This window comes from Ammodytes marinus (assembly GCF_949987685.1).
Source record: "Ammodytes marinus genome assembly, chromosome: 12".
NCBI classification, from domain to species: Eukaryota; Metazoa; Chordata; class Actinopteri; order Uranoscopiformes; family Ammodytidae; genus Ammodytes; species Ammodytes marinus.
In genome coordinates, this window is record NC_137216.1 from 20750561 (window position 1) to 20777530 (window position 26970).

Below are 26970 nucleotides of genomic sequence, written 5' to 3' on the forward strand. Positions count from 1 at the left end.
AGGGTCATGTTTAGTTTAGTTGTAGGTTTTTTTTCACATACACACATCCCTACTAGTCTATGTCTAGTAAAGAAGAAAAAAGAATATACTCCCAAAAATCAAAACAATTAAAAGAGATATGTCCCCACACATCTTTCTGTTTTATTTTAACAAGATTTCTTCAGTGATGAGAAAAAATTGTTTAAATCATTTGTATACAAACAAAGAAGGACTAAACCCACTATTTCTCAATTTCCTACAATGAATATAGTATATATTTTTTAATCAGTGTGTGTAAGTAAACCAACGTGACATATACGTTCTCGTGGTGGCATCCATACGCTGTCGTAAAGTCGCCTTGTGCTCGTGACAATAAAGGATTCTTGAGTCGGTTGTTGTCAGGTTGTTGTAGCCGCCTTGTAGTTCGGCACATGCGCAATTCTGGCACTTGAGCTAACAGTGTCTGCTAGTACTACAGTCAGGGATAACACTCCACACGACCTAGCGTTAGCAGCAAACGCAGGAGAATTATCACGAAGGGTTAAACGTGTGCTAGAGAAAACCACCAACGTCCACACAAGTAAGATATTCTGCAAACCGTGACGCTAACAACAATATACGTTTAGGGGAAGTTTTCTGGCGTGTTTGTTTTTGCAGTGATGAATGCCGGGGGACTACGCTGTGCGTCAGTCTATGGTGAAAAGCTAACGGAAGCTAATTTGGCTAACAGTTACATTGGCGAAAATGTGATGAGATATAGAAATAAGACCGATTCAAGTGGAGAAGTCATAGCTTATAATTTGTTTAATGGTCCGGTCTTATTAGTGAGTTAAATATGAGCTTTTAGTTAAAATTATCCCGGGTTTGTTTACGTTGTGGATGAATGAAGGGGCTGTTTCTTTATCTCTTGGTGTGTCTCATCAGGATGTCGTTTGCCTTAACCTAAAGCGAGTTCATGACACTGGTTAAAAACATATTACTCAAGTGTGTACTTTGATTAGTGTAACCAACAGTTAGTCAACTTCAGACTTGCAACGACGAAAAGTTTGCTCTATTGACGTTAATGTGAGCTAAACATATAGCTGTAGTTTCTGTTAATTATTATCATGATCGACAATTAAAATCTGGCAATAAACTGTTGTTTTAGATGGAGATGTCCAAACACAGCAGTAAACTTTGTTGTGTGTTTGACATTAAAATGTCGGTTTCTGACTCACCAACACCCATGGAAACGTTTCGTAGCGTTGACAAAGCTAGCCAGCTAGCATTAGCGTTACTGTTTACTGTTTGTTGGCACTGAAACTCAATAAATAATCAATACTTTCTTAAACATTTGAGACCACCGGGAACGTACTTAGTAATATCATTCCTGAGATGGGTTATGTTTTTTTTAGCTCTCCGTTGGCAGATTTATAGTAGGCCACACGTAGCATTTTTTAGGATGGCTGAATCCAGATCAGTTGCTCCCTCCCCCCGTTCACATTTCACATGTAAATCAGTCCATATTTCCGGACTGATTTCCGATTACAGGAGAAAATTCACCATACTATCAGGGACAGTTGTCCAAAAGAATAATACTTTTTGTTGAACTTGATTATGGGTGAACAGCAGCAGTGGTTCTACAGATCCCTTATAAATCTTAAAAGGGATTAGTTAATCTAAATTCAATCTATAAAAGGTTGAATGGTGTGACATGGAGTAGTTGGATTTGATAAATGTTCATTGCAATTAATAAACTCAAAATAATTGGTGGCCTCTATTTTTTAAATCATTTAAAAATTCATTTTGTATTAATATGATGCTGGTAATCATGGAATCCGATATGGTCTTGTTATAAAATTCAATTGACACATTATTTTATTATTAGCTTATTAGTTGTGTATTTTAATTTACCCACTGCAACAATGCAAAAAGTCTAAGAATGATTTGTTGTCGACAGGTGCTGGTGGTAAAGAAGGCGCCGCAATGTTGAACCCAACAAATGGCGACCAAAGCCACGTTGTTGTGAATTATGTTGAGGAATATTTGGACCTGGTGGAATCACTGCCTTTTGATTTGCAGAGAAGTGTGTCCCTCATGAAGGAGATTGATGCCAGGTATCAAGGTAAACAAGATATTCAAGTGCGGACTACGGACAGTAATGTGCAAAACACAGATCTTTTTCGGGTGTCTCTTTGAAAGTACTATTTAATATACTAAATAACATGCCCAACCCCTTGTGTAGCTAATCATCTATTATTCAAAGATTTCACATTGTGTGTTATATGTGAGTTTCAGCATTCTTATTTCCACTTACACCTTTTCCTTCATTTCCCTCTTGGGTAGATGTTCTGCAGGAGCTTGACGAATCCTATGAACGGTACCGCAGGGAATCTGACTCAATTCAGAGGCGAAAGCTTCAGTTATCCATTCAGAGGGCACTGATTCGCAGCCAAGAGCTCGGAGATGAGAAGATCCAGATTGCCGGTCAAATGGTACGTGAAGATCAGCCTAACATTTTATGGGCCAGTTTCACAGACATGGATTAAGCCTAGTCCTGGACTAAATGGAATTTTGAATGGGGATTGTCCATTGAAAGTACAATTTAGTCCAGAACTAGGCTTAATCCATGTCTGCGAAACCGGCCCTATATGTCTTAACACCTAAATGTTTTACATTTGCAGGTGGAGCATTACAGTAAAACATGATCAATCTTTGTTTCAGGTGGAGTTGGTTGAGAACCGAACACGGCAAATAGACTGGCATTCTGAGCTCCTCCACTCTTCTCAAGAAGTCCCCGAGAGCCATGTTCCACCAGCAACAGTCTTGCCAACCACTGGAGCATCCATGATGTCGTCGTCATCATCATCTGCTACCGTCACTCCAGGCAAAACCAGCCACCATGACAAGAAGCGGGACGAGGTCACCCCCGGCTCAGCTGGTGGAGACAAGTCTGGTGGTAAACGCTCAAGACGTCAGAAAAATGGAGAAAGTCGGGAAAGTTACGGCGCACTGGATCACGCCGAGGACGTTGGAATGGGCGCATCCCGGGAAAAGAGGGCCAAAACCTCATCTTCAAAGAAGAAGAAAAGGTCCAAAGGAAAGTCTGACAGAGAAGTGTCGCCCCCAGACCTGCCCATCGATCCAGACGAGCCAACATACTGCCTGTGTGAGCAGGTGTCCTACGGCGAGATGATCGGCTGCGATAATGACGAATGTCCCATCGAGTGGTTTCATTTCTCCTGTGTCGGGCTCCATCATAAGCCAAAGGGCAAGTGGTACTGCCCCAAGTGTAGGGGTGAGAATGAGAAGACCATGGACAAGGCCTTAGAGAGGGCCAAGAAGGAGAGGGCATATAACAGGTAGCTCGCTCCATCTGTCCGGCCCAACGAACACTATTGCCTAAAATTTTAATTTTATTTCTCGTCTTTTGTTTCCATATACAGTTTAAAGAGCCTTGAATTGATGAGGGAGCTTGTAAATAGTTATTTTTGTAACTGCTGCATAGCTGAGAAACAAGATTGCTCTCTCCTTGTTGGGATTATTTGTAAAGAATGGACATAATACAGTACAACCTGCATGTAACCAGCTGTCCTGCACATACATCCAATTTGTTATCATGCATGCAACATCATCCACTCTATTATATGCTCAAATAAAGAATAAAATATTTCTAAACAAAGACAGTATGTCATGTTTGAGACCATAAATAGTGAAAACCTGGAAGTTGTCTAGCACACTTTTTCTGCTTACTGAAGTGTCACATTTCCTGTTGAATGTAACTCACCAAATTATGGGATTGAAATGAGTGAACACACAATGGGCACTTTGCTACTGCATGAATTCATATCCCTTATTTAGTGCCGTTATTTAGCAGACCATGGTTTACATGGGCATTGCCTCACATTCAATTGTCTTCGCAGACACAGCAAAGTAAAACAAGAAGTCTTTTTAGGTTAAAAAGTTTTGAATTCAGTTAAAATAAAAAAGGTTCCTGCATCTAAGTATTAATTTGCCTTTTTTATTTATTTACAAGGGCTGAAAAAATGACATGGGGGGACAACCAGTGCAAAATCTGTACATAAATTCCATTGCAGGTTTCTTATATACATGAGTATTGAACAGGAACGTGAATACACTCTGTCATGCATGTAACATTTCACAACACAGCAAAAGACATGGTGTAAAGTTGTCTGATATAGTTGTAGTCCGGGATGCTTGGGCTGCTCATTCTCCCAAGGAAAGGGAGGTGGGATTATCACACTGGAACCCAGACATACTGCCTCGTGATAACAAACTCGGAGAAAAGATAAAAGAAGTACAACAAAAGAGGAACCATGACTTAATTGATAACAACCTCCAAGACGTTTCACATAATCAGTCATGGGGAGTTATTACGGCAAGTTAGAACACACCAGGGTTTTGGGGTAATGGCCAACAAGTCCATACTTACAAAACACCAAGGCAAGATTCAGCACATTTCCCCTGATGGACTGAAAAAGGGGGATAGAATAGAAAAAATAAATCCCTCGTCAGGATTAAAAAGAAACATTCTATAAAAGGGAAGTGGGAGGTAAAGTGCATTAAAGCTTAAAATCAAAAAGGTGGGGGGCCAAGAAATGAAGAGGTACTTGGCTAAAACTTGCAGCACACAGCTTAACAAAGGAGAAAGCAGCTATCAGGATTGTCAGGTCAACTGTCTCTCCAGCTTTGTTCTACAATGGCAGACACACGCTTCTCGTACTCCCGCTTGTTCTCCTGGTACAGCTGAGCTGCTTGACTGTTGGCTGGACTGTTGGGGTTTGGTTCATCAAGCAGGGACTGGAGGCGCGAAGATAAAACACAGAAGGTGAGAATGTTTTTAATTGAATGGAAAGTAAACTTTTTTACTAAGTGACACGCCTTTACATGTAGCAAGTAAGTACATACATTTCAAACAGCTGAGCCATCACCATAATATCTGACCTTTCTTATTTTAACTGCATCCCCATTAGTATTATTACTACATTAAAACCAATAACCATTTAATGTTTTTTTTTATTAAATGGATATTGGTCTATTAGTCTAAAATGTTTTTTAACATTTCACTATATGGTCTCTGAATTATATATTTGTTTTGGGTTTTTGTGGGAACGTGATCTCACTATTTGCAAATGTTTGCAAATATTTGTCTTTTAATCCTGGCATTTTCAAAGAGGAAACAGCTCCTTATGTTATAATTGTATAAGTGGAATTCTCAATCTATTAGTCAAACAACAGAAAAGGGTATCACAATTATGATATTAAGTTTTATAGGGAGGGTTGGCATTCTCTATTTTATGTAAACTGAATACCTTTGGTTTTATTCACTTTTGGTTAAGTGTTAAATATGATGTGCTATATTAACAACATCTAATATGGTATTGCTGATTATTGACACTTACCTGGATAGATGTAAGAATAGAGGACACATCATAAGTGGGACTCCAACGATTCTGTAGGATGTCCAAACATATACTTCCATCTGCATAGACTGTGGATAAAAACAAAATTATACAGTGTCAGTGCTCACAAACATCAACATTAAAATGTGCCAGAAGACAAGAACACATTCCTACCATTTGGATGAAACATCTTTGACACAAAGCGTACTGTCGGGGGTTTGTTGGGGTATTCTTCTGTGAACTCTACAATGAGTTTAAATGTACCTGGGACAAACACAAGACACAGAAAAAGGGGTTTGGACGTGCTATTTTTACTTTGTTGTAGATGTATTGGTGTGACAAAACATGTTACCTTAATGGACAAAATAATACATTCATAAACACAGTGAGATACTTACCATCCTCAAAGGGAGTTCCTTCAGGGCTGTGAGGTAAGAGAAAAAAGGCATTGTGTCAAACAATTGCATTTCAAGCAAACAATAATCTATATATGTATGCAGAACCACCCCCCCCCCAAAAAAAAATTATAGCTTTACATTAATGGCTTACCCAAATATGACAGCATTCCACGCCATGATGTTGTTTTCTGATGGGGCACCACTGACACCAGCTGGAGGGTCCTCTTGTAGCCTTAAAAACAAAAAAAAAGTAAAGAAATACCATTTAAGAAGGACTACTAAGCACTGCGGTAAACAGTCAAATAAACCATACAACAGTCAGGTGATTGATTTTTACACATTTTAAACCCATTGCTGTTAGGTGCATTTAAAAAAAGTTAGTACCATGAATCATATAATGGGCATTGTAATAATATCTTATAATGATGACTTGTTTCAAATGACTCCCAATATTTGCCCACATCCCAGCAGATCAACGACTCAAAAGACACAAGCTGATGCTGACATTGACAGAAAACTGAGAGCTTGTCTGAGGACCCTTAAGTAACTAGGATCAATTCAACTGGGACATGGAGGGATTTATTTACACTGCGGCACACCTGGCTTATTATTTTTCTCTCGTGAACTGAGGGCTTTGTTACTGAGATAAGAACACAACAGGTTGGTGCTGACTTCAGTAAATGCTGCTAGAATACACATGGTGGCTTTAATGTATTAACCTGGGATTTCAGGACTTCCTAAATGTGCCTATATTGCCAGCTAACACCGACATAACTAGAACTACCTCGATTAAGAGTAACATTCCTTGAGATTTAACATGGCTGATACCTAATATTATTTAGCAACTTCCTCTTCCAGCTCATGTTTAGAAACGAGGCTTAAATTCATTGAGCACTAAATGTGTTTGTCGAACAATATATTCCCTTGTCACGGATACTAGTTAGTTTAAGGAGTTAACCAGTAGCTGTAAACTCTGACAGTATCCCTAGTCGCCAAACCGGTTAGCATGTATCAACTAGCACTGTTAGCTTTTAGCTACAAGTAAAATGCTTCAACAAAATATTACGTAAGGAAAGTCTGAGGTTCGTAAAAACACGAGATAAACTACACGATACTCTCATTACGTCCGTATCTTACTGTGAATATCGCCAAATAAATAGGTTGAAATACATGTAAATAAAAAAATACCGGTTCCCTACACCGAGCTAACTAAAGCTAGGCTAATATTAGCTGTTTGACAAACCATAGCTAACCAAATTTATTTCTGTCCCATCAACTCACCGTTTAAAATCTCTCATAAGTCTCCTTCTTGCCGGGGTTGACATGGTTCAACTTTGGGGTCACGTGTTGACAATACTGACACGTTAACTGGGGCTTATTTTTTATAAAAACTATCTATTTAATTTAAGTGGATATTTGATGCGCTCACAGGCAACCCGTCGCTTTCTCAATAATCCAGACGCTATGGTTAGCCCAGCTAGGTTTACAGGGCGATACCACATCACGAAAGAAGCAGGGGACATTACCGAGGTCAGAGTTTAACAGCATTTTTCTGTGCGTTGGATTATCAATATAGGCATCCGGTGGCTTCAAAAAATTGGTTTGGGAAACGTATCATTATACCACAAAAATACATATGTCCACTGCGATTTTTAATTTAACATTATTTGTTTTTCTCCCCCCATTCTCATTATGTACGTCATTTGTCACAGGGCGTGGTCATAGTGACGTGGTGTTTGTGCAGTGCAGAAATCATGTAGGTCGCGTCGCTTATTCGATGGAGCTGTAGGTCAGACAGGTTCCAAGCTAGATTTATGGCTTTTAAAGATTTTTTTAAATGGCACTCGGTATTAAATTTAAGGCAAACTTAACCGTTTTATTACTTTGCAGCCAACAAAATGGATAATATATTATTAGCAGATGGCATGTTTGCTTTATTATACAATTTGATTTGGTCCAAAAATAAATTATCAAACTTTTAACTTTGCAAACTTGGCATTGTTTTTATTAACATCAAGAAGGGGGGTTCACCCCACTGGTTAAGACAGAAACAAAATGTAAGTATTGGCAGTGCTTCTATACAGATGCTTCGTTTAGAGTTTATCAGAACACGGCTATTTACAGCTTCATCAAATTGTAATAATAAGCTTAACAAACAGTTTTTCTTTAACAAAAACAAAAATCCACTTCCTAATTGACTTTCGGTTACAAGTTTCAATCCATCCACAACAACGGGCCTGCCCTTTCAAACAATGACAAATAATTTCAATTAATAACTAGACCACTCAATGGCTTTAAGGCAAGTTAATGCTTGTATAGGCTTATTGTGAGCTTCAGACAATAAGAACAGCTTGTCAGCTAGATCTTATGTGCTTTAAGATCCGTGGTACAGAAGCATGGTGCTGAAGAAGGCATGGTCATAGAACTGCTGTGCTTTCACAGACTTCTGGTGCTCCACCTGGCTGCCTTCGGTGCCGCTATTCTCAGGCAAGTCACTGAAGATGAGCTGGCCATGGAGGATTTCTGCTGCTGGGTCACTTGCAAATGGAAGCTGTGGTTGATTGTGACAGTTTGAGGGAAACTCCTCAATGTGTCGATCGTCTGCCACTGAAAATGAGACAAATCGTCAAAGGTCATGAATACAACTTATTTGTGAACATTTTCCTTTGTCTAAAATATCACAAATAGGCAAAAAAATAATAGGTTTGAGTTTGTTTTGCACAACTCATGACTATAGCTTAAAACTACCAAGAGGTTTAGTAGGCATCATGAGGCTCCATTGAAAGTATAAACGTGTTTCGGCTTTCCCTTGCATTACTTGGAATTGGTCAATACATTGCCAAATAAATTCCAATGCCCCATGTAAAACAAGCATTGATCCGAGACCTCGTTCTAAAACGGTCAAATGCTGTCAGTGCCGTATGACACAATGACCCAGTTCTGTCTCTACAGCAGTATTTATGCTGTTGACTTGAGTCAGGATAAACTTAAATCTTCCAGACGTGTTGGCCTGCCATAATCTAATACATAATTAACAGAGTAGAGGTTAATTTAATTATTTAGTGGAGGTTGTCACATCAGAAATGCCATAGGGACAGATACATGAGAATATACCAAGAACAGAAAAGTCCACCACAATCACATTAATAAAATGCATCAACATTTAATGATTACACACAATCAAATACAAAGCTAAAACTGCTCAGTGCCAAGCATTGGAGGTTCCAAAGTGATGAACTATACACTCAGACTTTCTTGCATGTAAACAAAAAAACATGAAATAGTACTACAAAATACAGAAAGAAGTTCCCTTGCCAGTATCTATAAAAAAGTTTAAAATAATGTAAATTCAATTATCGTTCAACTATTCAATACAGCTCAAGAAATAAGGCATTTTGCAAATAAATGCAAACTTTCTTGAGGAATATTGTTTATTTATAATTACTGATTGTAAAATGGCCAATTACCAATTTTAAAATCAGACTGGATATCTCATTATATAATATGTGCAAGCCCCGCTTGTTGCCTAAAAAAACTTTGCTAACACTCAGTCAACACAAACCATATATCAAGACTCAAACGAGCAAATAGCCTAAATTAATGCAAGGGAAAACAGAAGAATATTTAAATTCCAAGAACATGACTATGTGTTAGCACACAACATGTACAAACTACATAAAAGCTAAAAAGTGAAATGATTTGTAGTTCAGAAGCTACATTCACAATTGGGATATGCTTTGGCATAAGGTGATTATTGAATACAAAACAATGCCTGCTAATACGTAGTAACTGTTAACATGAACAGTTAACATTTCCTCAGTGAGTATTAAAGAGTGCTGAGGCACCCATCACTCCTATATACAGCATCAATCAAAGTGCTGCTTAAAACCAAAGAACAATTGATTTAATATATTTACCTCAACAGGGGGGAAAATAAATTTATAGAAAAAAAACATACAATCAGCATTTAGATAATACATTTCCTGTGTGTACTTATCTTACTGCATGTTTAAACATTTTTCTTAATAGAATTGGAATGAAACATCACACATGTATATCCATCCATACTGAAATTCACAAATATCCGAGCACAAGTCTAAAAGAAACTAAAGTGACCAATGACATTTTCCTATTATGCAACAATGAACAAGTTGTCAAGCAATGAACAAGAATGATTTGAAAAGTGACCAAGACTTTTTTTATATATATAACTAAGCCAATTTATAATGGTTAGAAAGGAATGCCAATACTCTTGCGCTATCTAGGATGTTGCTATGTAATTGTGCAAAACAAAACTCATCCTTGTTATAAAACCAAAAAATGGACTACAAATCAATTATCTGTATAAGTGGACGGCTGCATTAAATATAACAAATGAATCTCAATACCTTTATCATCCGAGTATAATCAGTTACATGTAATAGTAGAAAGTACAGCACACACGGCTATTCATCTGTCAAATGTAGCTTACCACCAAATCCACAATTCCTTTTTGCGTGTGTTAATTTAAAATAAACAGCCAGACGAAACCAAAAAGATATACTGCACGGATGGGAAAATGAGTGTGCGCCACTACACACACACACACACACCCTCTACAGGTAGGCATAGGAGTTGGTGCAGCGACAGGGTGTCTGCATTGATGCCACTGTGATGACCTCCAGCTCTTTAGTTGCAGGGCTAGACCTTTCCTCTCCCCCCTGGTCCTCACAATGATCCATACGCCCCGGCCCTTGTGGAGGTGCAAACCCATTCATCCCAAATGCAAAGGGTCCTGGCCCACCTGAGGTTACAGTTGCTGCCAACTCCATGTTCATGCATTCCATCTGGGCCTCTCCAGCACCACCCAGTGGCCCGTTTCCATTCAGCAACTGTGGCATGCCCAGACCTAAGAGAGACCGAAAGAGACGTAAAAATAGAGCTAGGAATGACGTTTGAAAATAATTTCTTGCTGTTCCTGTGTACATTTGGAAGGCATTTCTGCTTTTCAAAAATTAACACTTCACTAGATTTTGCTAAAATATAATTTTTTCCAGTGGCTAAAATCTCTAATAAAGAAATGTATTGATGTGAACATGTTCTAATGTTTATTCTCATAACTAAATAAAATAATTCCCTCTGTAAAATTTGATCCTAGAAACACTGTTTGAAGTTAGAAAGCTTACTGAAATGTTGTTGTTTACAGCAGCAGTGACCCACCGTTTTGTACAATAATATTCCAGTTTTACATTTGGTTCCAGGTGCGCCAAAACAATGCGTTTTGATTCATGGTGATATAATCATTAAATACTAAGAATTATATGTAGAGAAAATGGGCTCTGTAAACAAGTACCCCTCTCCTGAAACTGCAAAGTGCACTTTCAAAGAAACTACTATTTAAAGTCAAAGTTCCAAAAATCTCTTCACAAGGGTATTGTCATACTATAGTTTCACAGTAACAGGAACATTAAGAATCAATCAATCAAGAACAGACTGGTCAGGACTACATATAGCCCTTACCCTTTTTATATGATAGTATACAGTAGGGATGAGCCCGAATCCGAATATGTATTCGGATAAGCACGGATAATGAGTTAGATACGGATCATTTCCGAATAGTCCCGTTATTATTCAGGGATTTTTTTTTAATATATTATGCGCTTAATTGACGCAGCGCGTTCCGCCTCAATGACACAACAGGTAGAACACTAACAGCTGTTCTGCGGTGGACAGGAGAAGGACCGGGCACGTCCCGTGAACCGCGGTCTCTCTCTTTTTATCCACTGATAAACGCAGTGCGTTCGCCCTATCCCTTGAATAGAGGGTTCTACCGGTCGCATTCTCTGCCGTTTTTATTTGAGTTTCCTCGTAACCCGCTGCCGTGGCGGAAAAGAGACGAACCGAACCGATGGAATAGCCTATGCTGCACCCCAAGTCACAGTCAGCCCTTCCCCGATGTATTTACATTCACTAGGCCTACTGCTTAAACTCTTTCAAACATCACAACGTTTCCATCAAACTGATGCTTAGGACCTGTACTTTTTCAGCTGTCAATCAATGCGTATACGCTTAGGCCTTCTTCAGGACCCATACAATAAAATTGGAAAGTGCAAACTTGACACATTAAAATCACATATGGCTTTGTGGGAAAGGCTACGATATTATTTAGGGTTTATGAGATTGGCACATATGTTGATACAGATTGTTCCTAAATCTTAGTTTAGTAAAACAAATGTAAAAAAGGGGGATAGGGAGAGATGGAGATAATTAAAAAAAATCATGAAATACAGCTGTATTTCCCCCAGTTAGTTAAGTTAAAAGTAAAACACTGGCCCTCATTTACTAACAGTGAGTAGCCTATGCACAGATTTTGCCTGTTATTTATCAATATTTTCGTTCCCTGAATTTCTTCGTATTCTGAGAACAAAGAAGAGAGAGATGAAAAGGTAAAAATATATCTGACTTTTTTACTTATATGTCAAAATTACATCAATATGATGCTTTGAAGGGACAACAATTGCATTGACAATGAATATTAGTTTAGAAAATCAATTTAGGTGCGACTTCCTTTAATGTAGGCTAATGTAAAAGAAACTTTGGGTATACGCCACGCCCACTTCTTGCTGTGTATCCGGATACAGATACAGATAGCCTACAGATAATTTTTTTGGTTGAACAGATACAGATACAGATAATGACGTCTCCGCACACCCCTAGTATACAGACAGATCCCACATGCATCAGTCTTGTGTAAGATGATAGATGGTCAAGCTGGAGCATACGGATACCATTTTTCCTTTTAACCTGGAAAAAAGTAATTTACACTAAATGTGATCAATTTAGTGACCTACCGTTAGGTCTAGCCTTCTTAACTGGGTTTGCTTCATTGCCATCAAATGACCTCTTTCTGTTGGGCACGCCATTCAAGAAGCTGCGGCTCTGGATAGTGGGGTGAGCGGAGTGGCCCCCATTCTGGGTCATGCCATTCAGGAAAGCCCCGTGATGGGACTGAGCCATGTTTTGTTGGAAGTTCTGGGCATTGGAGAGAACCTCAGCACACTCCTGGAATCCCTGGGCGTGGGCCAGGTCAGCAGCAGTCAGCCCACTGGCATTCCTCATACTGCACAACAGAAAAGAGGAGTGTTAACACACAAGCACTGTACATTTGATTGACAAGTAAAAAACAAAACAAGACACACCCAAGCTCTCTCACACACACACATACAAACAAACACACTCTAAGTAAAAACTCACACACACACACACACACACACACACACACACAGACAGACACATATGATACACAGATGTATAGAAATTGTCTGTCCTGCTCTACCCTCTCACATCCTCTTCGTCATCCACATGAGAGATGACGACTGATCATTTAGGATCATTTTCATCTTCCATAGAACTTATATATTGACAGTTTCCAAATAAATTGGGAAACATGTCTGCTGCAAAAGGACATGATTAAGACAACTGAAGTTATGCACCAGTTTAACGAGAACCTGAAATAATCTGACAAACTAACCAGGATAATGGAGATATTGATATCAAAGGATGCTCTGAATCCAATGGGAAATGTCTTCATGTTATGTGGAGAGCTTCGTCTTTTCTGCAGGACAAGTGGAACACCAAGGAAGATTCTTTAAAAGGTGAAAGGTTGCGGTCATCCCATATTCCAAAAGTGGTACTGCTCAAGGGCTTCTTTAATGCTAATTCCATCCAACAAAGAAATATGTTCCAAATTTAAGCATAAAAAAGAGCCTGTCCACATGATTGTCAACTGAATATGACAAGTGTGTGTTAAGTGGGATGCTAAGATGGAAAATAGCCGATAGTAGTTTATCATCCAAAGGAAGCAAGGATGTAGAAGTTGTATCATCAAAAGGAAACTATAAAATCCGTGCTGACGAGGGAGAATGGAACAAGGAAAAACTGTGACATTCAAGCAACAGCAAATCAGACATCTCCTTTTGGGAAGTTGAAGTTTCAAAGGAACCGTCTTCATCTTCTTTGAGAAAAGATAGAAAAAGAGAAGAGAATGAAAGAAAAGAGAAAAGGCTGTAATACTCTTAAGAAGGCACCCATTCATAACCCCAAATAGAGTCTTTGCACTGCGAACACTTGTGTTAATCATATCCAGTTGCAGCAGGAATTACGTGATTCTTGGAGAGCAATGATGAATGAGCAAACAGTGCTGTGTCATAGCTTTTCAATTTTCAGATGTGCACATGGCACTCAAATGTGGAAGCAATGTGACTGAAAAATAAATAAAAAACACAACAGATAAATAGATTATCAATCCAATTAATTTATAATATTTTAATAATCAATTAACAATAAACTGTTAACTTTATATTGTTGCTGCCGTTTTTAAATAAATAAATTGCTGAATGTAACTACCGATTTTCTCCAGCTCATGAAATTAACATGCTGGAACAAATGTACCGAATCTCTATCCCTGACCAATCGGGGTCTTTCAGCCTAATGATGGGAATTTCTCTCCTATCCATTGGCCAATTAAACAACAATACTGCACTTGTTCTGTGCCTAAATGTCATCGCACGGCAAAATGAGTTTTAGCAAACAGTCATCTCTTTGTCAAAGAATTAGGACTTGTAGCTTGTACTGAATATTAAAAACATAACAGAAAAAATGAAAACTTCCACATCTGTAGGCTGTTGTATAAACATAGTCCAACAGATAATTTACCATGTTTATTTATTTATAAGAAAATGGCTTAATTGGACACTGAATGAACAAGGTTTATGCTACTGTATTTTGTTGAACAATTCACTGTTAAAACCAAGTGACATTGACTTCCACACAATGATGCAGAATTTAAAACAGACACAGCTACTATTTGTCATTTATTTTGCTTAGAAATTCTTCTCTCTGCATTTATCTAAACAGTTGGGCAAAAAAGAAACATTTCAAGAACTAGTGAACATGAAAGACATTTTACAAAATAATTTATGCTTGATACAAAAAAATTAAAATCACACAATAACTTGTTGAACATTTCCCGTCCCCTTCAGAATTAACGCTTCCAAAATATTTTTTGTACAAATAGTATTTACATCCAAAACCATTTTTTTTAATAAAGTAGATGGTTTGGTCTCACTCAGGAATAAGAATTCTACTTTTTGAATGGCATTAACGGCTGTTTTAACCTCAGTCAATTCAACAATTTAATTCTCCAACAACCAACATTTCTCTCTGAACAGAAATGGTCCCTGAGCAAATGAGTATGGATTAGAGGTATTAATACATTAAAACATAAGTCTAAGCAAAACAAATTAAAATCATATTATATAATCATACTTGTTGTGAAAGGAAGTCAAGTGGTTTAGACTACAGCCTTTGAAAACACATATGTGCTGACCTCAGATTAAATCCGCAAACCTTTCCACCTCTTTAACTATGGCTTCCAGTAAGTTTTTTCAAACCTTTAATGTTTGATACTCTTCTTTTGTTCTTTTTCAATTTTGGACTCCCACAGAATTTCTAGGGGTTGGACCAATAAGAATCGAGGGTTTCAAGTGCTGTGGCTTTAACAGCAGATGTTAGGGAACGTTTTTGAATACACAAAAAGACGCGCTGGACTAATCAGCAATGGGACGCCCAGTGTCCGGGCCATTTCAAATAACTGATTGGTAGTCAAATTAATCAATATTTCAGATTTTTTTTTACTCCCGCTACAATTCATAAGTAAATCCCAATTCTCTCATTAAACTTTATACAATTATATAGCTTAACTGCCAATTGTATTGGTCCTTAGCCCTAGGATTATTGAGTTTACTAATAAGTATTCCTTTAGTGAGACCTGACATCTACAATAATTATGGATTCCAAATAAATGGATAAAAGTGTATATTTATTAACTCAAGTTTTGGTAAGGAAATGTAAAAAGGAAGCGTTAATTCTTTGTAAATGCCTGGTATGCTTTGCTTTTCGGTCCTAAGCACACAATATGTATCTTCTCTAACTATCGTCTAACCTTCCAGAGGCAGCCTATCATCATGCTACATGTTGACATGGGACTCACGTGATTAAACCTTTCCATATAAAAAGGGCTCCTATGGTTAGTTCACAAAATCAAGAACAAAATCATAAAATAAAAACAAAAGACTAGATACAGGAACAATCATGGATAATAAGCAAAGCATGCAGGTCTAAAACTTTAGTTTTGATTCATAAAAACCTAGCATTAAAACCAATCACCGCAAGAAATACCTCAACAGTTTGCCAGTGTGTAGATAGGAAGCGATAGTGAGAACACTCAATGCCACAACAGTGCGGCTATCCCAGGGAACGGGGCAGACTCAGCAGTGTCTATTCTCCCCCTTTCTAGGATTACTTGAAAAAACCAAGTCATTTCCAATTCAATGGCTGCAAAACATTAAGACGTACGGTTCCGTTTCTGTTAACAGTATAGAAAACTTTTTTTTGTAACTTGTCACTTTCATAAAGAAAAAGGTGACAAAGATTAGATGTCAAAACAGACTATGATATTATATAGGGTTAATACTGTGACATACAAAATAAAACATTTCTGTGTATGAAGGAAAATATTTGGTACAGTGAAATGACAGTGAACAGGATGATTGTTAGCATTACACAGTTCAGTACATGGTGCTATGCAAATCCAACCCATCTCACTCAGGTGCTCTAAGCCTCTGACACGGCACTACTCTAGTCACTGGCAGCCTCTAAGCACTTTCCTACCTGCTGCTAGCTTGCTCACTAATGGACCACCTTAACCCTTTGAGGCTCATGACAAACAATAAAAACCTCTTTCTATTGATGAAACATTAAAACCTTAGATTTATTTATTTATGTATAAGATTGTTTTACCCCATCTAGATTACATTTAAATGGCTTGTTATAAAATATATCAAAAGTATCTAATGTTTAGATATTTTTGACTTTTTATTAAGTTGTTAGTTAGCTATATTTGTCCTATTGAATGAAATACATTTTATTCATATTTATAGTATTATCAAGGAAAGAATTCCTCAAATGTAATTCTTTAACTTGTCATGTTGTCACATTTATTTAGATACAAGAACCATGAACATTGATTTCAACATGAGAATGTTGTGTGAGTAGGATTAAACAGAGGCGATAAGACGTGGGCAAAGGAGACCAGTTCCTTCATAAAAGCTGGGTAAGACCAAAATAGTTTTCCAGTCCAACTTAAGTAAAGCAATTTAGCTGTAGGACTTGGGTCTCCAAATGTAAAAGTTATTCTTATTTTTGCAATGGAACAAAAGATGAGACATTCCATCGACCGAAAGCAGGGGCTCTCCAGTGGAAACGTGCAAGAAATTCCTGTGTGTGAATATAGGGGTATTAATGCAAAGGACACAGGTCATTGGGCCAAAGCAGCAAAATATATATCCAACAACGTGATACCAACCGAAGAGAAACATTTTTAAGTTCCAGTTGATTGAAATCATTGACAGTTCTGCGTAGATAATGTTTCATGAAAATGTATCTAAGCCTCGGAGTGAATGCTTAAGATTCCTTCAAAAAGAAAAGAGGTATGAGGCCCGTGACTAAAGCCATCAAATGACTGTAGGGCTATAATTGATCGTCTGTGGCCATTAGTTGTAGCGACTGTGTTCAGAACCGATTAGCTTCTCCTTTGGCAGCCATTCCATCCAACCGAGTGTCTTAAAATCAGAGATGTGGACAGATTGTGAGAGTTCAGTGAATTGCTGTCTTGCCTAATGATTCAGATGTCAGCATGGTTTCTTCTCACCTTTAACCTCCGCCACTTTTTTTTCCAAACATGAAAAAAGACTGACAACGCCGTGCAAAGAAGGCCAGGAAAAGCCTATTCGTGAAGTGAGACTCATTATTTCCTCTTCTTAAGGCACACTATGGCAAGGAGCAGAAGATATGAGGTGCCGCAAGTGTTTGATCAGAAGACAAGGACCCCTTACTCAAGAATCTTCGCAAAGGTAATCAACATGGTGAACAAGGAGGTTTTTAGCAACAACATAAAAGTCGGGCATAAAAGGATTTAAATATTTCTGACAAAAAGTTCAGTACCATTTCATCAATGTGATGCAGCAAATCCTGTGTGAAGCAATAAATATGTTATAATGGCAGCAGGGGGCCTGGAAAAGATGGGAGCAAGCGGTGGAGCGCAAAGTCTCATGGCTGGAGATTTGGAAAGCCGAGCCACATCAAATTAAATTCTTAATCCAGGCTGTCTATGATGTGCTATCGTGCCCATCCAACCTGTTTTGCTGGGTGAAGGTGGAGTCACCAGCTAGCCATCGGTGCCTGAAGAGAAGGACCCTGGAGCACATCCTCAGCTGCTGCCTGAAAGCCCTGGGCGAGGGGCGCTACCGCTGGCGCCATGACCAAGTCCTACAGGCGATAGCAGACACCATCTGGATCAGCAAGTGCGATCGCTCCATGTGAAGAAGACCATCGCTTTCATCAGGGCAGGGGAGAAGTATATAGCAGCTGCAAGGACCACCTCCTCAGGCCTGTTAGCAACAGCTGAAAGTTGACCTGGGGAAATTACTGAAGTTCACAGAATCTGTTGCCACAACAACAATGAGGCCAGAAATGGTGCCGATCTCAGAAGCCTTCAAGCAGGTCATCCTCTTTGAGCTCACTGTACCTTGGAGGGGGCAGAATCAAGGAGGCCAACAAGAGGAAGTAGGCTAAGTATGGCAAGCTGGAGGAGTGCCGAAGCTAAAGGTGGCGAACAAGGTGAGAACCCATAGATGTTGGGTGCAGAGGTATCGCTGGCCAGTCCCTCTGCAGGCCCTAAAACATGCTGGGCATCACAGGGGCAAGAGCCATTAAGTTGGCCACCGAGGAAGCAGAAGTTGAATCAAGGTGGCTGTGGATCAGGAGAGAGGATATTGCTACCAGGACAAAAGCAGGGGTCGCCTGGGTGAGGGTATCTGATAGTTTAAAGACACAAAACACCCAATGACCTGACATCACTGAGGATGTGTCCAGGTGCATTACACGTTCATGTATTTCACAAGAAATTAGCATCACCGTTGAAGATTTTATTTTAAGCCTTTTTGTAGTAAGTGTTAGGACAAGGAGGCATTGGTTTTAATTTGGTAACACTGATATGTGGTTTACTTGAGTTAACTCCATTGAAGTGTATTTGTGTCAAATACTTGTCCGAAAGAAGCTGTAGTGCCTTTGTAATTGCATTTATTACAATGCAGCTGGTTTAACTGCTATGGGTAAGTGTTATTGTTGAATAAATGTAGTTACGGATATCAACTGAGTGAAATCCACACGTTTGAGGAAAATGACAGAAAACAGATAAGATTGAACCAAGTTTGAATCTGGATTGAAGGAAAAACGTTAAATTTAATTAAAGATCAATTAAAAATGTAATAGTGGGTATAGGGTTACAATTCTGTATTTGTCCATGTATAAATTGCTTACTTGCTTAAATATAACTTTAATTAAAAAAATAGGTTACCACTGAAAAGTAAATGTTCATCCTAGTTTGTACTTGATTACTACCAGGTTTGTATGCATTTGTCTTGCACTTACACTACTACTAAAAACATTTCAAATGTATAGTAATTACACATGACTAAGGTAAAAGAACATTAAAAAAAAATCTTTCATAACATACAATTCCACATCTATTACATTGCAACACAGTATACAGCATATAAACAAATAAATAATAAAAGTGGCATCTTCTTTCCATATAAAAGTGTCCATTCTTTTATGCATCTGATTATATTTAGTTTTTCTTCCATAGACACACTTAGACACACACTTTTGTTTTAGAATATAGATTTAGATTATGCTGTTTTTTTTCTAGCCTGACCCTTTATTTGTATTAGAAGAAAATACAAGTGTATATCATAAACGTTATTGGTAACAGACTACAACCAACTTAATTTTCTGACTTGATTTTGTCATGAGCCTCATTCCCACCTCATGTGCTTAAGTTTCCCTCCCAGTCGTTCCCCACTAGATTTGTGTGTGATAATAAAAAAATGACTTGGTACTAAACTAAACTTAATGAAATAGCAGTTATCTGTAGGGGGGAAAATCACATTTCATTTTCATCATAAACATTACTCATCAGCTGATAACCAAATGCACATTACAAGACCTCAACAAGAAATTCAGCATTTGTTACACATGTCTGCATGAGAGGACTTAAATTGTTGGAAAACCCAAATCAACCAGGGGTTTCATAATCATGGAAAATAAAAGTTCAACTAAAAATATAAAGCAAATTCGGTCAAGTTATTTTTATTTATACAACTCAATAACTAGAATTTCAATTTGCATCAGGTTCTCAAGAATCTTGGTTTACAGTGTGACTAGGACAATTCAATTTGTCTCAGCTATCAACAGGATCAACAACCCTACATAAAAATGATAAATGTTTGTAATTCTTTTATTTTCAGTTTGCTTATTGTGACAGTAGGGTCACGAAATTACTATTAAAAAAACTCCAAGTAAGACATTGTAAATTTGTGCTTCAACAACCTTTACATGCTGTGTTATCATTGTGCCGTCTTTATTTAAACCAGTTTAACTGGAGGCCCAGAGTCAACATTAATAATAATACGATAATGTCAAATACAAATGCCTTTTCTCTTCATTATAACTAGTGTGTAATAAATAAAGCTAATATTTCTTTAAAATATCTATTTCGATTGAAATAATTTCCTGAGCTCTGATTATAAAGACTACATTGGACCATTTTGTCTGATGACAGGACAAAAACATACAAAGATTACAGGCTATAAACAGTGCATCTACAAAGTCCCTGGTTGCTTTGGGTCTCTGGAAGTCAATAGTTCTAGAAAAAAGGCATACAGCTTGTTGCAAAAAAATTAAAATGCAAGTTATAGTTCAGCTGAGAAAGTTTAACTGACTAATGTGTTATTTAAATTGGAATGTTTGGTAAAATATGTTTAAATGTTTAATGTAAGCTTCCTGGAATATCATATATTCTGTTTACGCTAACGCCAACGTTTGATAGCAGCTCATTTAGTAAAATTTGCCTTCTTGAAAAACTTATTCTGGCAGTAGATGAACTGTTTGCTCAGTTAATAGAGTTGACTGACGTACATGACTGTTGTGACGTGCAAGGCAACAAAAAGAAAAGTGTAACAATTATTTATAATTGTTACAATCCCCAATCTAAATTTAAAAAACAGGAAAGATGGGTTTTGTCAGTTATGCGTGTGTTCAAGCGGCATTCCTCAGGTGCACCGACAATAACAATGCATTCTATAAATGGAAAAGCAGTTTCCAGCTAGAAGGTGTGCTAGACAAGACAAGTGAGACATTATTTATTCACCTCCATATTTTCATAAGGATCAGGCTGGTTTGGGCTGGTTAACTTTGAAAACTTAAGTCCATATCTTATTATTCATTTTCCACTTTTTGTATCTTTTTGGTCGAATGTTGAGAGAAATGACAGGACAGCTAAATTCTCATCAAAACTAGGAAATTGTATCCATCAGTTCTTGTGCAGTCTTCTAAAAATAAATGTAAAATAAATGTAGTACATAACCAACAATGTATGATTTAAGCATTTTCATTCTATGCAAGCAAAGCAAAGCCTTTGCATACTGACAGTAAAAGGGCTTTAATGTGCATTTGGTCATCCAGTCAAGCTGTGTATGTAAGACAATAACCAAAACAAATGTTAACAAACAAAAACACACTTTAGACTTAACAGAGATCATGCAATATGGCTGCTAGGCTAAGAACAGTTTATAAATCTCTACATTAAGTTGTCCTCATGTACAATAATAATTATGTTTGATTTGCTGAGCTGTTATTTAATGTCAAGGCACACAGCCGGGTTAATTATCTGCTATTATTATGTCATGAGGGTATTATTATGATGTCCTCAAATCTCAAAATAATATTTATGTGTCTGCTGAATGTAATTGAAATGCATGTATAAATAATTCTATATGAACCCAATAAGTCTTTGCTAATTTATTACATACAGAGGGCAACTTAATGTGAATTGTTGCAATGATAAACAACAATTTCAGGGATTAACAAAATGTGTAACATTTTCAAGGGAACACCACCAATTCTATTGATATTAATTAAACACATCTCATCAAACAGTTTTAAGCTCGAGTGATTGAAGAATCGACATGTCTTTTTTTCCTTGTTAACATAAGCATTTTTAAATAAATTTATTTTTTTAAATAATAAGAAAATAAAGTAAGGTCAATTTTTAAAGTCCTCGCTGTTGAATAATAAACAGCAATTTATTAATTAATCAAATGCTGCTGAAGGAAGAAATATGAACATAACTTTTTTTTTACAATTTTAACACCAGAAACGCATTACAAAAGGAGATGGTATTGTTATGTTGTATGGATAGTTAAAAACTGTATTATGCACTCTGTGCTCATATTTTAACAAAATGTCCAGCACTGTTAGCAGTTATACAGTATACTGCCTAAACCAATTGTGTGTATTGTTCCATTTAAATAGAGCAGCTTCTTTTGGCTTAGTATGTATCGGACAGCCATACTATAAGCTCTAATTCACAAATTGATACATACTTGAAAATGCATTTTTCATAAATTTATATTTCTTCTATCCAACTGTAAAGTTAAAGACATGTAAAGTTAACTTGCAGACTTTCTGACTTTTGTTTTTGCAAAACTCTATTTTGAATTTGGTGGTGATCCCTTGTAAAGGTGTAACTGAAGATGTTGGATAGAACAGAGGGAAAGAAATGAAGACACAGATCTGATCACAGGACTTACTCAGCTTTCGCTCCCTGAATCAAGAGAGCGTTGATACACTCCAGACTGCCCGCACGAGCAGCCTTGTGGATGGGCGTCTCGCCCACATAGTCCTGAGTAATGACAAAAGGCTGCAGTTACAAACAGGAAAGCATGTAGAACTGTAGACTCAGATACTAAATATATATATATGAGAATGTTTTTAATCAAAATCAAATATACCCTCCCTTCCCCTAACTGCCTGTTAGAAAACAGAATCTAGGAAAGATAAGGCGGTGTAACTGCAGGGCACAGCTTGAACTTTTCACGAGAATTCACCACCGCCCACACACATTTATAGTTACACATTAATTAAGAGGGTGTAGATGGAAGAGAAAAAAACATCAGTCTCTACCCACAATGTAATGTGAGTTGTGCTAAAACCCTGAGCTGTCCAACACCAGCGCTGCCAAAATATTACGAAACCAAAAGAGGTGAGGTCACAAATGCTAGAATTTCCAAAGTCGCTTTCCCCAGCATATGCACAGCAAATTCAAAAGGCATTTGTTAGAAGTGCGTTTCATGATGACGACAGCCCGTTATGTCATGGTGACCTACTAATCGGATTTCTCTCGGCAGCCCAGCAGGACATAAAATATAGCCCCAACACATGAGTCTATGTAAAAACATAAAGAGGAAAAGACATGCCGCGAAAATGTTAACTAAAAATAAACGGAATAGAAGACAGGTGGAGGAGTAAGTAGCATGCTGAGAGGGGCATAACCCCACTTAGAGTGATCCTTCTTGATGGGATCAGTCTGAGCTCAACCTCATACACTGCTCTGCTCTACATTACATGTCATTTAGCAGACACTTTTATCCAAAGCAACTTACAACTGGAGCACACATTCATACAGTGATAGCAGCAGCTATCACAACGCAGGGTGCAAACTAACTATCGGGAGCAATTTAAGGTTCAGTGTCTTGCCCATGGACACCAAACATAAAAGTTACTTTAAACTAACTGACAGGTTGGGTGCTTTTAAAAATGCCAAACTGAACTGTTCAATTTCCCGCCAAGTGTGCATGTGATGTCATACCTGTCTGTTAATATCTGCACCAGCTTGGAGTAGCCATAACAAGCACTCAGGGTGGCCCCCAAATGCAGCGATGTGAGTGGGTGTCTGTGCAAACCTGGAGGTCACTGCATTCACACCACAGCCCACCTGGACCAGACGCACCACACACTCCAGCTGTTAAGAAAGAAAGAAAGAAAGAAAGAAAGAAAGAAAGAAAGAAAGAAAGAAAGAAAGAAAGAAAGAAAGAAAGAAAGAAAGAAAGAAAAGGCAATGCAAAGAAAGTCAAGACAGATTGTAAAAAAAATCAGTGATTCATTCATTAATTCAGTGCTTTTTCGACAAGTATGGACAGGTGCAGTGTGGTGGCTGCTCAGAAGGAAAAAATTCAACATTATAAAGTGGCTTGGCTGCTCCAAGTTTTTTCATTGCTTCTTGCTTTGGGCATGAATCCAAAGTCTGTGAAAACTGAGCATACATGCCCGCCCTTTCCACTGTGTCGTTGGTGTAAAACAAACCCTAACACGAGAGTGAAGAGAGGGGAGTGGCCATGTTACGGTTAGTAACAAACGAAACGTTGTCTTTGAAGTTCTATCAGCCCAACATTTCCAATAGGCCTACATTTTTTGGAAAAACATAAAAGTAAACTGAAAATGAATAACTGTGCAAAACATCATGTTTGTGTTCAAATGTTGCCCGGTTTTAAAAACATTTTACTTTAATGTAATGTTACATTTTAGCACACAAAACCTTCCTCGTGTAAACTAAATGTAACTTAAATGTAACATAGCCTGGCTTTGTCGGTACATTTAAAAAAAATCCGCTAACTATAAACAGCGAAATAGAGACTGTATAAAGCAGCATCAATGTAACGTTTACAGTTTATTGTGGGCCTCCAGTTAACGATGGCTGCTTTTCATTGAGACGAACATCAGGAAATGGCCGAGACGAGGGAAGCGTCGACACTCCTTCTGGAAACAAATTTAGCAACATTTTCCACAAAGAAAGAGATTTTTAAAAAAAAGGCCCGTCAAACAAAGGGCCCTAGCTAGCGAGCTACCTTTCCGAAGTGAGCGGCCCAGTGTATGGGCGTCCAGCCGTAGAAGGTGTCCTCCGCCGCCAGGTCAGCCGGGTTTGAGATGCACTGAAGGAGGGCGCACAAGGCGCCGACATCCCCGTCCCTGCACGCGCGATGCATAGGGAAGCGGCTGTTCAATACCTCCTCACTCGAGAAACCAGAGTCCACTACTCCAACCGACATTGTTGGAAAAATCGGCGCGAAAGGATACCCGACTACTTAAAGAACGAAATGTCCGTTTGGTATTGGGCGGCTTTGTTTAATTCGCTGATGGAGTGCCTGTGGTTCAGGACACGCGCCACCCTAGCTGCTAGTGTATTTCTGCCTGACAACACAAAGCAGGCAGGGCAGAGCACGCGCCGGAGTGAAACTTGAGAAACGCCGAGGATGCTGCAAAACGTGGGATGGAGTTCACATTCCCGACCTTTTTTTTCCTTTTTTCTTTGAGGTCTACTGCCATCTCCTGGAGTTAGTTGAGTTTACCCTGCAGCGTCCGATTTCCGCTCAAGTATATTCCTCTATCCAGGTTAATGTCCTGACCATAGAATCACTAAAACAAACCCCCTCCTTTTTGTTTGCTCCTTTATTTTTCGCAATACCCACTCTCGTTTTAATGCCTGTACACATCACAGTGTTTACTGTATTTCCAACTCAGTATCCTCTTTCAGATGATTGTTATCTTATGGCCTCTTCTTAACTGATAGCATTTGTTGTAACTATGTAATAATAATTATAATATTACCTATTATTCAATTGTATATTATATTAAAATAACTAATACAATTATAATTAAATTTCATAACGCCTATATTATAATTATTTTTAAAATGTAATCTCCATGTATTATTCTGTTTTAGTGTAAAGTACTTTGTAACTTCTTTCTAAGGTTCATATAAGGTTCACTTCAAATAGAAGTACATGTTGTTGTTATTATTAATATTATTATTATTATTATTATTATTATTATTATTATTAGTATTATTATTATTATTATTATTATTATTATTATTATTATTATTATTATTATTATTATTATTAGGGGGCCAAGCCCGAGTAGGGCTGGGACCGCGTTTTGCAGAGCAACGCGGTTCCCAAGCCCTGCGGGGCAGGGAACCCTATTGTTCTTGTAGGGATTATTATTATTATTATTCCTATTCCTTACGTACAAGTGGTGCTGCAGCCCAAACCGTAAAGGGTTGGGACATGCCACTTGCATCACTAGTTCAGACCCCCGGTCTCTCAGCATACAAAAAAATTCAGACATGCCGGCCACTAGGTGGCGCTACAACAAAGGAAAAGGCGTTTTGGGCTATAACTTCCGCACCGAAAGGCCGACAGTCAAAACCTTTATATCCACAGATGCCCACAAGTCAGCTGCATCTTTTGAGATAGGCCACGCCCATTTGCGATAGGATAAATATTTTTCTACGTCGCAAAAACTGTGTCAGTCACCAAAACATACTCCTCCTACAGTTTTCGCCCGATTTGGACGAAACCAAAAGCATTACGCTCTCCTGACTCCCACGAGCAAAAGTGGGTCAAATAGTTTTTCTACGACCATCGGAAGACCAAACAGTAGCGCTTGAAAGATTCGCGAAAATTCCTTAAAAAAAAAAAAAAAGGGGATTTTCTTGAAACTGAAGGGAGACTATCATGGGGCATACCTGAGCCTATGGAAAAAATATGGGCTAGAAATTTCTATGTGGGCCGGACTTATTAAAAAAAATAGTTTTTCAATTTTTTTGCCTGTTTTCGCCATTTTCTAAGTCTTTAGGCGGGAAAATGGGAAAATTCAAAAAAGTGTCTTTACAATGGAGAGGATGACAATTTGATTTTGCTATAACTCCCCAACCGAACATCGCACATTCAAAAACTTGACATCCACTTGTTTGGTACATTGAGCAGCATCTTTCTATCTAACGTAGTTTTGCGAATGTCATCCATAGGGGGCGCCAAAACCACAAAAAGCAAAGAAAACGCGTTTGGGGCTATAACTCCCACACCGAACATCGCACATTAAAAAACTTTACATCTCCGGATTCCGTGAAGCGAGGGGCCGGCGCCGCGGACGACGACGCCCGATCCCGAGTCACGTGGGAGGCTTGGCCCCCGTTCACAACTGCTTGCAGTTCTAGTTATTATTATTATTATAGATACATTTAAATGCATGTGTCTAGACAATATGTATATAGCCAAGCCCACTGATACATTATTATACTATACTATAACTTAGCACAGAATTATGTTTTATTATATAATTTTTTTTATTATTATATTCATACATTTTAGCTCCTGCACTATTGAAAAAAGATTTACTTAGGAAATGCC

The 26970-nt window shown here is 38.1% G+C and overlaps 3 protein-coding genes across 3 annotated transcripts; 1 reads left to right on the plus strand and 2 right to left on the minus strand.

Moving 5' to 3' along the window:
* The first annotated feature begins 440 nt into the window (after positions 1-440).
* ing1 (inhibitor of growth family, member 1) lies at positions 441-3656 on the plus strand. The gene is made up of 4 exons (XM_080037869.1): positions 441-559; positions 1919-2083; positions 2305-2453; positions 2683-3656. The coding sequence occupies exons 2-4, from the start codon at positions 1945-1947 to the stop codon at positions 3322-3324; spliced, it is 930 nt and encodes a 309-aa protein (XP_079893995.1). The 5' UTR covers positions 441-559; positions 1919-1944; the 3' UTR covers positions 3325-3656.
* Positions 3657-3980: 324 nt separating this feature from the next.
* ube2al (ubiquitin conjugating enzyme E2 A, like) lies at positions 3981-7216 on the minus strand. Its single transcript, XM_080038385.1, has 6 exons — positions 7061-7216; positions 5931-6011; positions 5780-5805; positions 5556-5645; positions 5382-5470; positions 3981-4779 (listed from the first exon to the last, which is right to left on the minus strand). The coding sequence occupies exons 1-6, from the start codon at positions 7102-7104 to the stop codon at positions 4651-4653; spliced, it is 459 nt and encodes a 152-aa protein (XP_079894511.1). The 5' UTR covers positions 7105-7216; the 3' UTR covers positions 3981-4650.
* Positions 7217-7761: 545 nt separating this feature from the next.
* ankrd10b (ankyrin repeat domain 10b) lies at positions 7762-24967 on the minus strand. The gene is made up of 6 exons (XM_080038365.1): positions 24625-24967; positions 23589-23741; positions 22531-22622; positions 12610-12878; positions 10563-10667; positions 7762-8386 (listed from the first exon to the last, which is right to left on the minus strand). Exons 1-6 carry the CDS (start codon positions 24823-24825, stop codon positions 8154-8156), a joined length of 1053 nt encoding a protein of 350 aa, XP_079894491.1. The 5' UTR covers positions 24826-24967; the 3' UTR covers positions 7762-8153.
* Between the last annotated feature and the right edge of the window lie 2003 nt (positions 24968-26970).

Excerpts from the sequence above, each read along its gene's own strand:
- ing1 (XM_080037869.1), top strand. The coding sequence starts at position 1,945 with ATGTTGAACCCAACAAATGGCGACCAAAGCCACGTTGTTGTGAATTAT. Across the intron at positions 2,084-2,304 it reads GATTGATGCCAGGTATCAAG|ATGTTCTGCAGGAGCTTGAC; the intron begins GTAAACAAGATA and ends CCTCTTGGGTAG. Across the intron at positions 2,454-2,682 it reads TCCAGATTGCCGGTCAAATG|GTGGAGTTGGTTGAGAACCG; the intron begins GTACGTGAAGAT and ends TCTTTGTTTCAG.
- ankrd10b (XM_080038365.1), bottom strand. The coding sequence starts at position 24,825 with ATGTCGGTTGGAGTAGTGGACTCTGGTTTCTCGAGTGAGGAGGTATTG. Across the intron at positions 22,623-23,588 it reads GTGCAGATATTAACAGACAG|GACTATGTGGGCGAGACGCC; the intron begins GTATGACATCAC and ends GTCATTACTCAG. Across the intron at positions 8,387-10,562 it reads GGCAGCAACTGTAACCTCAG|TGGCAGACGATCGACACATT; the intron begins GTGGGCCAGGAC and ends TCTCATTTTCAG.
- ube2al (XM_080038385.1), bottom strand. The coding sequence starts at position 7,104 with ATGTCAACCCCGGCAAGAAGGAGACTTATGAGAGATTTTAAACG. Across the intron at positions 5,646-5,779 it reads AGGAACTCCCTTTGAGGATG|GTACATTTAAACTCATTGTA; the intron begins GTAAGTATCTCA and ends TGTTTGTCCCAG. Across the intron at positions 5,471-5,555 it reads AAAGATGTTTCATCCAAATG|TCTATGCAGATGGAAGTATA; the intron begins GTAGGAATGTGT and ends TTTTATCCACAG.